The following is a 12,126-nucleotide window of genomic DNA, read 5'->3' as shown; positions in this document are numbered from 1 at the left end:
GCGCGCTGCCGCTGTCCCGGGGCAGGCGGACCCGGCAGCACGGGGGCGGAGCCGGCCAATGTGAGAGCGGCGCAGCCGGTGACGTGGCGGGGCGGGCGGCTCGGCGCAGGAAGCGGGGCGGGGGGCGCGGCCTCGGCCGCCGGGCGCGACGTCGCCGTCGTCGCTGCCGCCATGCGCCTCTGAGGCGGGAGCCGGGAGCCGGCCGGGCATCGCCTCGCCATGGGGGCGCCGCCGCCGCCCAATGGCAGCTTCGGGCTCACCGAGAGCTCCCCGCGGCCGGGCGAGGGAGCGGCGGGGCCGGGAGACCGCGGCTGCGAGAACGGGGCCCTCATGGACAGCTTCGGCATCTTCCTGCAGGGGCTCCTGGGCGTCGTGGCCTTCAGCACCCTCATGCGTGAGTGGCGGCAGGGGCGGGCCGCGGCCTCCGGGCCCCGCCGATGCCGGGCGGCGAAACGGGCGGAGGCGAGCCGCGACGAGTGGGTCCTTTCCTCCCGCGGGGGTCGGGCTCGGCGAACGGCGCCGCGACCTCGGGCGGAGGAGCGCCGCGCTGTCCCGGGCTGCCGGCCGGCCGCGACGGCCTCGGGGGAGCCGGGTCTGCGGCGGCGCCGGGTGAGCTGGAGCGGCGCCGGGAGGTGAGGCGGCCCGGGGCGGCCCCTCCGCTGCTCCCCGCGGGGCTACGGTGGGTGTCGGCACCAGCCGTGCTGCCTGAGGGCTGCGGGGGTTGGGGTCGGCTGCCCGTTCCCGAGAGGCTGCTCCGGGCTCACGCATCCCCGAAGCTTCCCCTCGCAGCGCTCGCGTCCGCGCCGCTGTAATTCGCTCCGGACGCGGCCGGCACGGTGCGGCGGAGCCGCCCGCGCCTCACACCGTGCCCCAGGGCCGGGCTGCCTGGGTCTTGCCGCGAGTGCGCTTTGTCGTGGCGGCCAGTGACCGCTCGGGTAACCCCGCGCTGCCTCGGGGCCGGCCTGGAGCTGGCGTGGCCCGGCACAGCAGCCCGGCTGGTGAGCGGGGGCGTGTTAGGCCGCTCGCTGGAGCCTGGTGCAGCGGCAGGAAGGGCTGGGGGGTGCAGTGACCCCCGCCCTGCCTGCACCGGGGGTGACAGCAACGCGGGGCCGTGTGGGCAGGTCTTTCTCTCTGTCCCATACTGTAGTTAACTGTCCTCTCGGATGTGTCGTTACCTGCTGACCGTGAAGTCACGGCAGGAAGGAGGGAATATCAGCTCCAAGTATTGTAGTTTGGCTGAAATAGAGACTGAAGTTCCTGTTTACCTTGGACTTGAGCTGATAACTGTTCGTGCTGACATCATACTCCTGTGGTTAAGTCAGAAGCCTGCTAACACGCTGTGTTTACATACTGTAGTGTTCAGTCACAGGTAGCAATTGTGTTGCTTTTAGAAAAACCCTGTGTGTCCTCGTCATGTGTCCTAGTCATCGTCACGTTGCTGCGTGACAGCGGTACTCACTGGGGAAACGTCTGGTCGGTCGGAGCATCCGTGTAATTAGGAGCTCTAGCAGTTTCCAAACAAAAGTACCTCTCTTCAAGAAGATGATGTGTGCGTGTTGTTTTCAGAGCTAGGAGATACAGACAGATAACTCTCACAGACTGTGCATCACAAGGTGAAGAGCTACAAATGTTGCTTGTCAGGAAATACCTTTTTTCTGGAAATAGCATTTTGTGTGTTTCTCAGTAACACCAGAATAGTCAGCAAAGACAAGGAAAATTGAATAGAGAAAGTATGGACTGGGAAAATGAGAGCCTGATTGTTAGCTGCACTTCCTAACTTTGCTTAGATATTTTTAATCCATGAACTGCTAGAAGATTTGCAGCAAAGTGTAAGAAGGGAGTGGAGGGAAGGTAGCCTGTCCTGGTGGTGAGGAAAGGAACCTGTTCTCAGATGGAAATTAGAGGGGAAAAAACCCTCACAGCTTGCCATGCTTACCTTTAAAAGCAGGTTACAAGTCTGTTTGCTCCAGTCTGACATCCACATTCTCTCATGCTTTCTGTTGGGCCTCTTCCCTGGCAGGAGGAGGTCTGGTGGTGCTGGGGAAAGAGCAGGTGTCTGCCAGTGAGGTGCTGTGCTATGCCGGAGGGCTGGCTCTGTCCTGGCAGTTCTGGTTCTGTCCTTTACATGGCACATGCAAAACTGTTGCTCCCAAACCTTTATCCCAACAATAGGACATTTTGTGACCCCGGTGACAGATGTGAGGTAACAGAGAAGTGGGAGCTACTGGCTGAGAATCTGGGGGGGGGGAGCATTACCTCTTCTCAGCAGTCACCCCAGCACTGATACGGTTGGCTCCTGTCCCCAAGCTGCTGTGGCAGAAGGGATGACCCGACTTCTGGAGCTGGATCACAGGACCCCTACAGCTAGAAAAACAACCAGGGAGATGTGGTTGCTTTGTAGCTGGAGGATTTCCTTGCTGTGGTCCTCTGGTTATGGGTATAATAGGGAAATAAGGCAGCTGTGGGAAGCAGCACCACCGTCGGGGCAGAGGCAGGACCCTTTGAACAGCATTAATCCTCTGTGCCTGTGTCGCTTCTCCAGCTTTGCTCTGTGCAGAGCCAGGGAACTGAAGACACATGACAGGCTGCTGATTAAATTTAATTTGTATGGACCAGTTAGTTGCCTTTGTTTGAAAGGGAGCCCTGGAAGGGGGCACTGTAAGACTTTGGTTGCGATTAATGGTGCAGAACCCCCTGTACCCTCTATGGGAAAAGAAATGAAAGTAATGGCAGCACAGATACGTGGTGCAGTTGCTCTTCATGCACAGAGGCTGGGTTTTTGTTTTTTTTTTTTTTGAAAAAGACTTGATTTGACATGTAACAAGTAAGAATTTTGCTAAGTGGCTAAATCAAAGGCTGACCCAGACTTGCCCTTCCCTTGATAAATCTCACCATGCTTGTGGGCACTGGAACAAAGAGTATTTTTTAATATATTTTTTTCTGATCATAGTAAGTAGCTGTAGAGGAAAAGGACCTTCTCTGTGCCTTGTTGGTAGATTTGCATCTACACATGACTGAAGGGCTAAAGCAAAATGGTTTAAGATCTGACATTTCAGTTTACCCCCACTTTTGCAGGCATGTGCTTATTCAATTGCTGTGAACTGACCTGGCAGTGACATCAGTTTCATTTCATATTTTAAGGGCTAAAATGAGGTTGTCAGGTTTTTAATTTGTTGAAGAGGTGTGTGATACTCTGACAGAGGGAGACGTGTTGTTGCAACAATCTTCTGTACTCGAAGGAAAGGTTTTTACCCCAATCGTGCTATCAGTCTACCCTGTGCGTGCCCTCACTCCTGAACTGACACAAACAAGAAGTGACAGGAGCAGAGAATTTCTCACTTTGAGCTGATGAAATGATCATTTGAAATGAAATCTGATGTTGCCTCTTTTTTTTGTAGCTCTTGCCTCCCTCTTCTGGCAGACAGGGAATGAAGAACAGTGTAACCTTCTCTCTCACCTCACAGTAGGCTTTTATTTATTTATTAGTGGCTTCTGTTACTTTCAGATGCAAACAAGCAGCCAGTTATACCCCACTAATATTTTTTTCTTTTAGGACATGCTTTGGCTGGTTACTGTCTATCCTGACTTAATATGGGAGCCTTCCTAAGCCCTTAACCAAAGAGCAGTAGTTTGTTTTTTATTGCTACAAGTTGCTTAAAGCCTCCCAAATCCACTATTTAACCACTCTGATTTCACATCTTACCCCCCTGCTCCTCGCCACGTAAGCGAGGGGCCTTCTCTGATGGCTGAATCAGTGAGCATGCCGAATTCTACTGGAGCCCCCCCCCCTCAATGTGTTGTCTTTAGTGACTGTGAGTTAATCTTTGCTGCTCAGAGTTCAGTCCTCTGCTGTGAAGCTAAAGACATGTTTCGCCCAGGTGCTACCAATGCTCCGGTGCACCCCGAGCCCTGCTCAGGTTGGGTGAGGCAGCTTCTCTCCTAGCCAGAGGTTCCAAGGGCTTGGCGAAGGGAAGCGACTGGTTAAAAAACCTCTTTTTGGGAACCTGGCAGCACTTCTGGATCCTGGCTGCTAGCTCTCAGGTCTGTGAGCCTGCTTTTTTGAACTCAGTTGCTTAATTTTGCTCTTGTCCCTCATGCCTAAGTATTTTCCTCCCTAGTTTTCTGTAAGCCAAACCACTTCATAAGAGGAAGAAGGGTTTCCCTCAATGGAAGAGATGTGTGTTTATGCTTCAGGTCAGTAAGCCAAAAATAATAGTTTTTTCCAAGTTTCCCATTCTACTGCCTGTATTTCGTTGCATGGGGATCTTGACTTGAAATGAAGTTTTTGCTTCTTAGGTGGGGTGGGTTTTTTGGTACAATAGTTACAGTTTTTATTACTGATGCCCCAAAGCTGGTTTTAAATGTTTTTGTATCCCAGGATGTGTTTTGGCAGTAACCCTGAGCAGTTTCTGGTTGGGTTTTTTGGGTAACAAATGGTTAGAATGGTGTCAGCACAGCCTTCCCACATGTGTGCGATGTGGGTGCAGCTGTAAATTTGTATTAGCCAAGCTGGCAGAAAGCCAGACCCACTGCCCATCCCTTTACCCTGTCTGACACAAACTGTTTCAAGTAATTCATCTTGAATATGTAGTTTCTTGACTAACCTTGTTTGTCAGAAGGTCGATACCTTACCAGGGTGGCTGTGTTTGTTTTGGCACACTTAAGAATGGCTGGGAAATTAGATAGGAGTTTTATTGATGAATTATTGAAATACAAGAGTCGTTTGGTCCTCTGCAGGTAACAGGTTTGTGTCCATCCCTAAGGAAAATGTAAAGATGCTGTAAAGGAGACCAAAGGGTATGGGTCTGTTACATTTTTAACGGCTTTATTGCAGTCTGGGTTTGGACAGTCACACTAAGAAGGGTAAAAGCTGCTCTTCTAACAGAAGTGAAATAATTGGGTAATAGTTTGGTGAATGAGGGAGTAGGTGGGTTTGCCACTGAGGAGCAGCTGGAAAAAAAGATGAACCAATTCCTTGAAAAGCTGTTATATATTTTTAAGGTCTTTTTGTTGCTCACAGTGCCCTAAAGGAAGAACCTTAAAAACAACATGCTTAAGGTCACAGTGCACCTTACAGCAGGGTTTACCCACCTGATAAGCCATGCAAGGAAAGCGAATGCTTCTTCATGGAGCAAGCTGTTTTAGTAGGTAGTTTAGTGGAATTCAAAATGGTCCAGGGAAAATACGCATTTCAGAGGAATGACTTCCAATTTTTGTGGAGGTAAGGTAGCATTATTATAGGAGAGAATGTTCTAGGGAGCAGGGCCTTGAGAAGGAATTAAGTCATTCCAGTGACCTTAAAGAAAAAAACAAAAATCAGCTTAAAGAAAATTACTAAATACAAAAAAGACCCAAGCATATGGTTTTCAGTTGTTTCTGCTTGAGAGTATTTGAAAAATGTGAGTGTGGCTGGAGTTGGCTCTGACAGCCTGCAGCGCCAGCAGTGAAACGGGGGCTGCTGAGTGCCAGTAACAGCAGCGTTCTAGACGGTGACTTCTGAAGATGTAGGGCAGCGGTGTGCTAACAAGGTGGTGTGTTATTAACCCAGGTGTTGTTTAAAATGATCTCATCCTGACTTGATGATAGCCCATCCTTGTATGCCTTTGCTCACGGTGATGCAGTATGTGCTCACGTGGGGGCCGAGGGCCACCTTGGGAAATCCTACTTGTGCTGCCCCTTGGAAAACTTCCCTGGTGCAGAGAGGTTTCCAGTCACAAAGGACCATATGCCCAGTGCAGACCTTAGGCAGGGGACCACATTTTGCCCTTTGTTCTTTTTCCTGGACTCTTCACCAGTGCTGCCAGTTCCTGGTGCGTTGCCAGATACACTGGGGAGCTGCATCCCAGCAAGTGTTCAGGGATTACCCAGCATTAGGCAGTGAGGACTGTGCTTGGGGATGCAGCCCTCTGAGGAAAGGGTGCTGCTGTACGGCCTTCACAGGCTGGGTGGGGGGGAGTGAACTTTGGAAAAGGAAGAGGTGGGGAAAAAATGTGTGACAGTGGTTTTCATGGGAGCCCGGGAGGACCCTGGAGAGCTCCACTGGCCTAGGTCAGCAGCACCTCTGGCTACCCGAGCTCCCCAGGGTGTGGGACTGGGGTCAGTTCGTTGACCTGTGTCCATGTAAATAGCAGTCTGTCCAGGCAGTTAGTCTGCAGATTTGGCTGGCTGGCTGACAAGAAGGGGTGATGCAGTCCGGGGATGAGGCAGGATGGGGTGACAGCAGCAGGAAGGTGTTTAAACCCCAGGCTCCTTTGGTCTCAACCCATGGTAACTAGTAGCAATCGGTGTCTCAGCTGTCCTCTAGTATACCCCACTATTATTCTGTAGGTTAAGTGGCTGCAGGGTTTGGAAAAGCCCTCTGAGGTCACCGTGGTCTCAGCCAAGTAAATTATGCCTTACAATGATCAAGGGATGTGTTGGCTTCCCAGGTGGTGAGGTATCACTTGCATCTGTGTTGCATAGTTGCTTCTTGTTTGTTTTAAATAAATCATTAGGCCTTTCAGTGTCCCTGTGACATCCTTATCCATGTTTGAGATGAAATGAAGGATGTACTAGGTGCAAAAACTCAGCCACATGGGTGAATCAGCTAAGTAAATTGCTTTGCTTTCTTTTCCCAGGCTAATATCATGGTAGGCTTTAGTGTATAAAATGCATAGTTGGGATAAATTCTGTCCCTTGGAAACTGTAGAAAAATACAAATTTCACTGTCAAACTTTATGTTGTACAAAAGGAGGTAATCATAGTGTTGGGAATGGCTCAGCCAATCCTTTAAGTGTGAAGGAAACAACCTGAAATGGATTCAGGAAAAGCCGTTTTGGAATTTCCAAAAGAATTTCTTGATTTTTTTTTTTTCTTGTTTTGTTACATAGTTAAGTATCTGTGTATTTCCTGACCATAGGAGAAATATGTTTTCATAAAGTTTAGTCCTGCTTAAACTACACTTCTTGGTTATTTAATTAAAACTGTTTGCAAGTCACCTGATTCTTTGTTGGACATAGATTGTTGTAGCACTTCATTAGGTGTCTTAATGTCTTGATGGTGTCAGGTCATTAACATTTTAGAGTTGCTGCAGTTAGTGACACTTCTGAAATGCTGTGCCAATAAAATGTAAGACCAAAAGAAAAAGTATCAGTTTAGACAAACAATCTGTAACCTGCGAGTAAGTTGCACTTTAACAGTTGTCTGATCCTTTCTTTGCCTTGTTGGCTCAGAACATATTACATTTTCTTATTACTCAGCTGATTGCTGGATATAATTGTACTCCAGATAATAAGATTGTTCTAAGTATAATTACGCATGTCATTCACATTATGAAATGTTTAGGAAAAGGGGTAAGTTATGTTGACATTTGGAAACTGTTAGAATGATGAATTATCCAGAAACTCTGAAGCTAATTGGAACTAACTTCTGGACTGTTCACTAAGCTGCTGTTTAACTGTAAGTTGCATAACGAATGTGTTCTTGACTAGTGTTTTATAATTAAATTTGTAAGGGGCTGATTGATACAAATCCACAGTGTGGCTTTCTGCCTTCTGCAGTGATACTAATTTCATGGTTAATGAAGTTTGCGTTCTTAAACTGGTGTTTAACAAGGTCTTATCTGCGTGGGTTTTGTCGGTGAAATGGGAAGTCGTGCGTTCCCGTGGCTGCTGGGGGGGAAATGCTTTGCATTAAGATTTCTTGATCGCAGCAAAATGCATTTCCCACGAACCTTAGCACACTGCATTGCACTGGCAGACTGAATCTAAGCCAGTGCCTGAGCTTTGTAGGTAGGGTGCTGTAGGGACCAGGTTTTAGGGCTTAATCAGGAATAATTAAACCTGTTCACACTGTTGCTCAGGATACTACAGACCTGTTTTTCTGCCACTGCCCCCAAATCACACGTTTTATGTGTGTCTGTTGCCCTAGCCTCGTACGTTGTTGCATTAAGGGTGGCTATGCCAAATTGATCCTTTTAAGTCTGGTGGCATTCTGAGCACTGACCTGTCACTGTTGTTGATGCACAGATGATGAGCTACACCTCCAGCCCAGTTGTGTTCCTTGAACTGCCACAGCCAGGCTTAAGCACTCGGTCCTGTTCATTGAGACTATCTCAGCTAGGTTAGTGACAGCCTCATTTATTGAAGCAACAGGCAAGCAGATTCTTTAGATTGCTGGTGATAAATTCACTGTCTGCAAAGCACTTGTAAGTACCAAGGGTCTTAACTACTAACACGTTAAAAGATATACAGCAACTCTATAGAGATTTATAGTTTCACAGGGAACCACATGGCATTACCAAGTGTTGGAACCTCACCCAAAGGCATCCTGATTGGGGGGAAGAGCCTGGTGACTGTTCCCAGATGTCAGCATAGTATGCAGTGGTATCCTCACCTATGCGATGGTATCTTCTTCAAGGTCCTCTCCCCCATATGCTACTTTTATGTTATTTGTTGGTGTAAAGTTCTCTTGCCTCATGTTTAAAGGTACAGGCTAACAGAGTTCAGAGCACAGGCTCAGTGGTGGGTGGTCACACCTTGGAGGCAGGTGGCTTTCAGGATGGAGGTGTGCTTTTGCATTATAATGATGCTACAATGGGCAAAGTTTACTAAAGAACAGCATTTTGCCAAATACATGACAGGTTGTTGGCTCAGGGTAGCAAATATGCAGCTTGTCAGGTCCATGTAACCTTCAAGTCCCCATGTTATCACCAAGCCTGCCCGCGGTGTCTCCACTCCACTCAAGCCTCCATGCAGCTATCTCAGGGTTAGAACATCAAGCTCTCCTGACATTACCAACCTTCAAAATTGTCTTGTAATTTACTGCAAAGAAGGATGTTTAGGAACTTACGGTGACGAAGATGCTTAGTGCATCAGCTGCTCATCACCCTGGAATGTTTCTTGAATGCTGAACCTTTCTTTAAAATGTGAACATACATTTGCAAGTCATCTCCAGCAATTATCCCACATTCATTACATGTGACAACATACGTATGTTCAGAATGAAAACCTGCTAAAATGGATTCATAGTTCAAATTCCTCATAGCTTATGTCTGTGGTTCCAGATGCAAGCTGGTTACAGGAATGCTGAGCTAGAGTAGGAAAGGGTCATCCCTTTCCTACTCTAGGAAGGTACTGAACCTGTTTTCCTGTTGTTCATGATGATGTTTTTTCTAGAGGTAGCTGGGTTTTTAATAATCACACACTTCTGTAATGTGAATACTTTGGTGGTTTTAACTTCTGTCATGTTTTTGGCTGCCCCAGGTTCCAAGACCAGCTGCTCCTCCTCTTGTAGCAGTGAACATGTGTTGCACTCACCTGACCTAAGAGGAACACAGTCCTGTGGTTCCTTGTTTTATCTGGTCCCTAGGCATTCAGCAGAGCTCAGGAGGGCTTGGGAAGCAGCTGGCCTCCAAGCTGCAGGGTGCTTGGGGCACAGACGTTTGTGATGAGAAGTTTATTGGTATACTTCTGGTTTAGAGGTCAGTCCATTGCTCTGCTCTACTGGCACTGTCTAAAGAAGTAAACAGATAGAATTATCTAGAAATTGTTGGTGAAAGCTGAACTAGAGGGAGGAGATCCTGAATTGTTAGGCTTTCCAAATTTAGCAGTAAGTTTTATAGGACTGGCATTAGTTTGTAACTGGTAAAACTTAAGAAATGGGTTTGAATGCTTAAAACTTGACCTAATATTGTTCTGTAGGGTAGATCTTACCAATTTTTGACAGGCTAGCCTGGCACCTGGAATGACTACTCACAGAAACAACCCTTGCTTGCTTTTTGTTGTTCCATTCTAGTTGTTTTTCTGTTTATCAGAAATACAGATTTTTTTTTTTACCATGGAACAAAAAGTTACTTTAAAATTACAAGCAACTATTGACAACTAACAACATATTCCCTCTGTCTCTAATAACTTTTTGAAGATGCTACACTCTGAAATTTTAATTTCTCTTTAGAATAACTGCTCTTAGTTTCCTACTTGTGCTGGAAAATACTAGCTGATAGGTAACTTCTCCCAGCAAACCTTACTTGTTCTGAAGCTGCTGGTGTGACTAGCATCATTCCTTAGATCATGTGCATGAGGTTTAAAGGCTTTCATTGCAAGGTAATTGTAATGCTGGAAGATGAAGTAGTTTAAGGAGCTTTAGAAGGAAACTACCCTCCTCCGTCTGATCTTAAAAGCTTGAGCTTTCATACAGCACAGTTTTTAGTGCTGGTTTTGGGGCTGTGATGCTTTTATCCAACTTACATAGATGCTGAGGTACAAAACTTTATCTTTCAGAAGAATGCCCGTGCATGTGGAAATTATTGCATGTTTTCATCTTTGATTTCAGAAATCTAATTTATGCTGTAAATACCTAGTTGTTAGATACATTAGATGAAAGAAGTCTACAGAATTGGCAGCTGACTCTCCTTCCATGATACCGTGTTGTGGTGGTTTAGCCCCAAACAGTGGCTGTGCACCACATGCTGCTCGCTCACTCCCCAAGGAGAAAGAGCCTCCCTGGGCTGGGATAAAGACAAACAGTAGAACAATAACAGCCAATGACACTCACACCTGGTGATAACACAGAGTACCTTACCAACCTGACAATTACAGAGTGCTGCACTACACAAGCACCACCCCAGCTACACTCAGGCTGCTCTGGAGGCACCTGGGCTAACTGAAATAGTGTCTGTGGTCAAATCCACCCCTTGATGACATGTACATCTATATGTGGCTTCTCTTCCTTGATGGCTTGAGGTGTCATGGGCCCAGTGAGCTATAAATAATTCACCCTTACGTTGCCAACTGGAGTGTACTTGAGCCACTTCAATCTTAGCAGCCTGATCAACCTGCAGGTTATATGATGTTCTTCAGTGCCTTGACTCTTGGGTATGTGGGCATCTACATGCTCTACTTCTACAGTTAGGTTCTCTAACTGGGCAGAGGTGTCTTGCCACAGTGCAGCAGCCAAGATGGATTTGCCTCTGCACTGCCAGTTGCTTTGTTTCCATTGCTGCAACCACCCCCACAGGGCATTGGCCACCATCCTGAGTCAGTATAGAGGTACAATTTTGGCCACTTTTCTCATTTGGCAATGTTCAAAGCCAGCTGGATGGCTTTTACCTCTGCAAACTGGCTGGATTTGCCTTTGGCAGCTTCTCCAAGTGTTCATGTGGGACTCCATACAGCAGCCTTCCACCTCCGATGTTTGCCAACAGTGCAACAGGACCCATCGGTGACCAGGGCATGTTGCTTCTCATTTTCTGGCAGTTCACTATACAGAAGGGCCTCTTCAGCACACATCACCTCCTCCTGTGGTGATTCCCCAAAATGTTTGCCTTCTGGCCAGTCTGTGATCACTTCCAGGACTCCTGGGGAGTTGGGGTTTCCTGTTTGAGCCCGCTGTGTAATCGGTGCAACCCGCTTGCTCCACGTGGCGTCGGTGGCATGGTGCATGGAAGGGGCCTTCCCTTCGAACATCCAGCCCAGCACCAGCAGTCAGGGTGTCAGGAGGAGCTGGGCTTCAGTTCCAATCACTTCTGAAGCAGCTTGAACCCCTTCATATGCTGCCAGTATTTCCTGTCCTGTTGGAGTGTACTGAGCCTCGGATCCTCTGTAGTCCCAACTCCAAACCCCAGCAGTCAGCCTCGAGTCTCCCCTGGTGCTTTCTGCCAGAGACTCCAGGTAGGGCCATTCCCCCCAGCTGTGGTGTAGAGCACATTCTTTATACCTGGCCCTGTCCAGACAGGCCCAAGGGCTACTGTGTGGACTGTCTCCTGTTTGATCTGTTCAAAAGCTTGTCACTGCTCATGGCTCCACTGGATGGAAATCATTCTTCTTCCAGGTTACGTGGCAGAGAGGGCTGACAGTGAGACTATAGTTGAGGATACACATTCGCCAGAAACCCACAGTGCCTAAGAAAGCCTGTGTGTCCTTTTTGTTGGTTGCTGGAGACATCACTGCTATTTTATTGATACAGTTCCATGGGGATCTGACAATGCCCATCCTATCAATTTATTCCTAAAAACTGGATTTCTTGAGCAGGTCCCTTAACCTTACTTTGTTTGATGGCAAAACCAGCCTTTAGCAGAATCTAGATTATTTTCTTTCCTTTCTGAAAAACTCCTTTTGCTGTGTTGCCCCATACAATGATGTCATCAAT

The 12,126-nt window shown here is 47.8% G+C and overlaps 1 protein-coding gene across 1 annotated transcript in view; it reads left to right on the top strand.

Annotated features, from left to right (window-relative positions):
- Window positions 1-219: 219 nt before the first annotated feature.
- Window positions 220-12,126, top strand: part of LOC311196241 (store-operated calcium entry regulator STIMATE-like) — a gene marked incomplete at its 5' end in the record, with an annotated part of 35,291 nt that continues 23,384 nt past the window's right edge. Inside the window, one exon of the mRNA XM_084269765.1 lies at window positions 220-394. Within this exon, the coding sequence (XP_084125891.1) occupies window positions 220-394 (175 nt within the window). The remainder of the gene's footprint in view (window positions 395-12,126) is intronic.

Source organism: Gallinula chloropus, assembly GCF_964237585.1.
Source record: "Gallinula chloropus genome assembly, chromosome: 12".
Classification (NCBI taxonomy): Eukaryota; Metazoa; Chordata; class Aves; order Gruiformes; family Rallidae; genus Gallinula; species Gallinula chloropus.
Note: the sequence above shows the minus strand (reverse complement) of the source record. Positions and strands in the feature narration are given on the sequence as shown.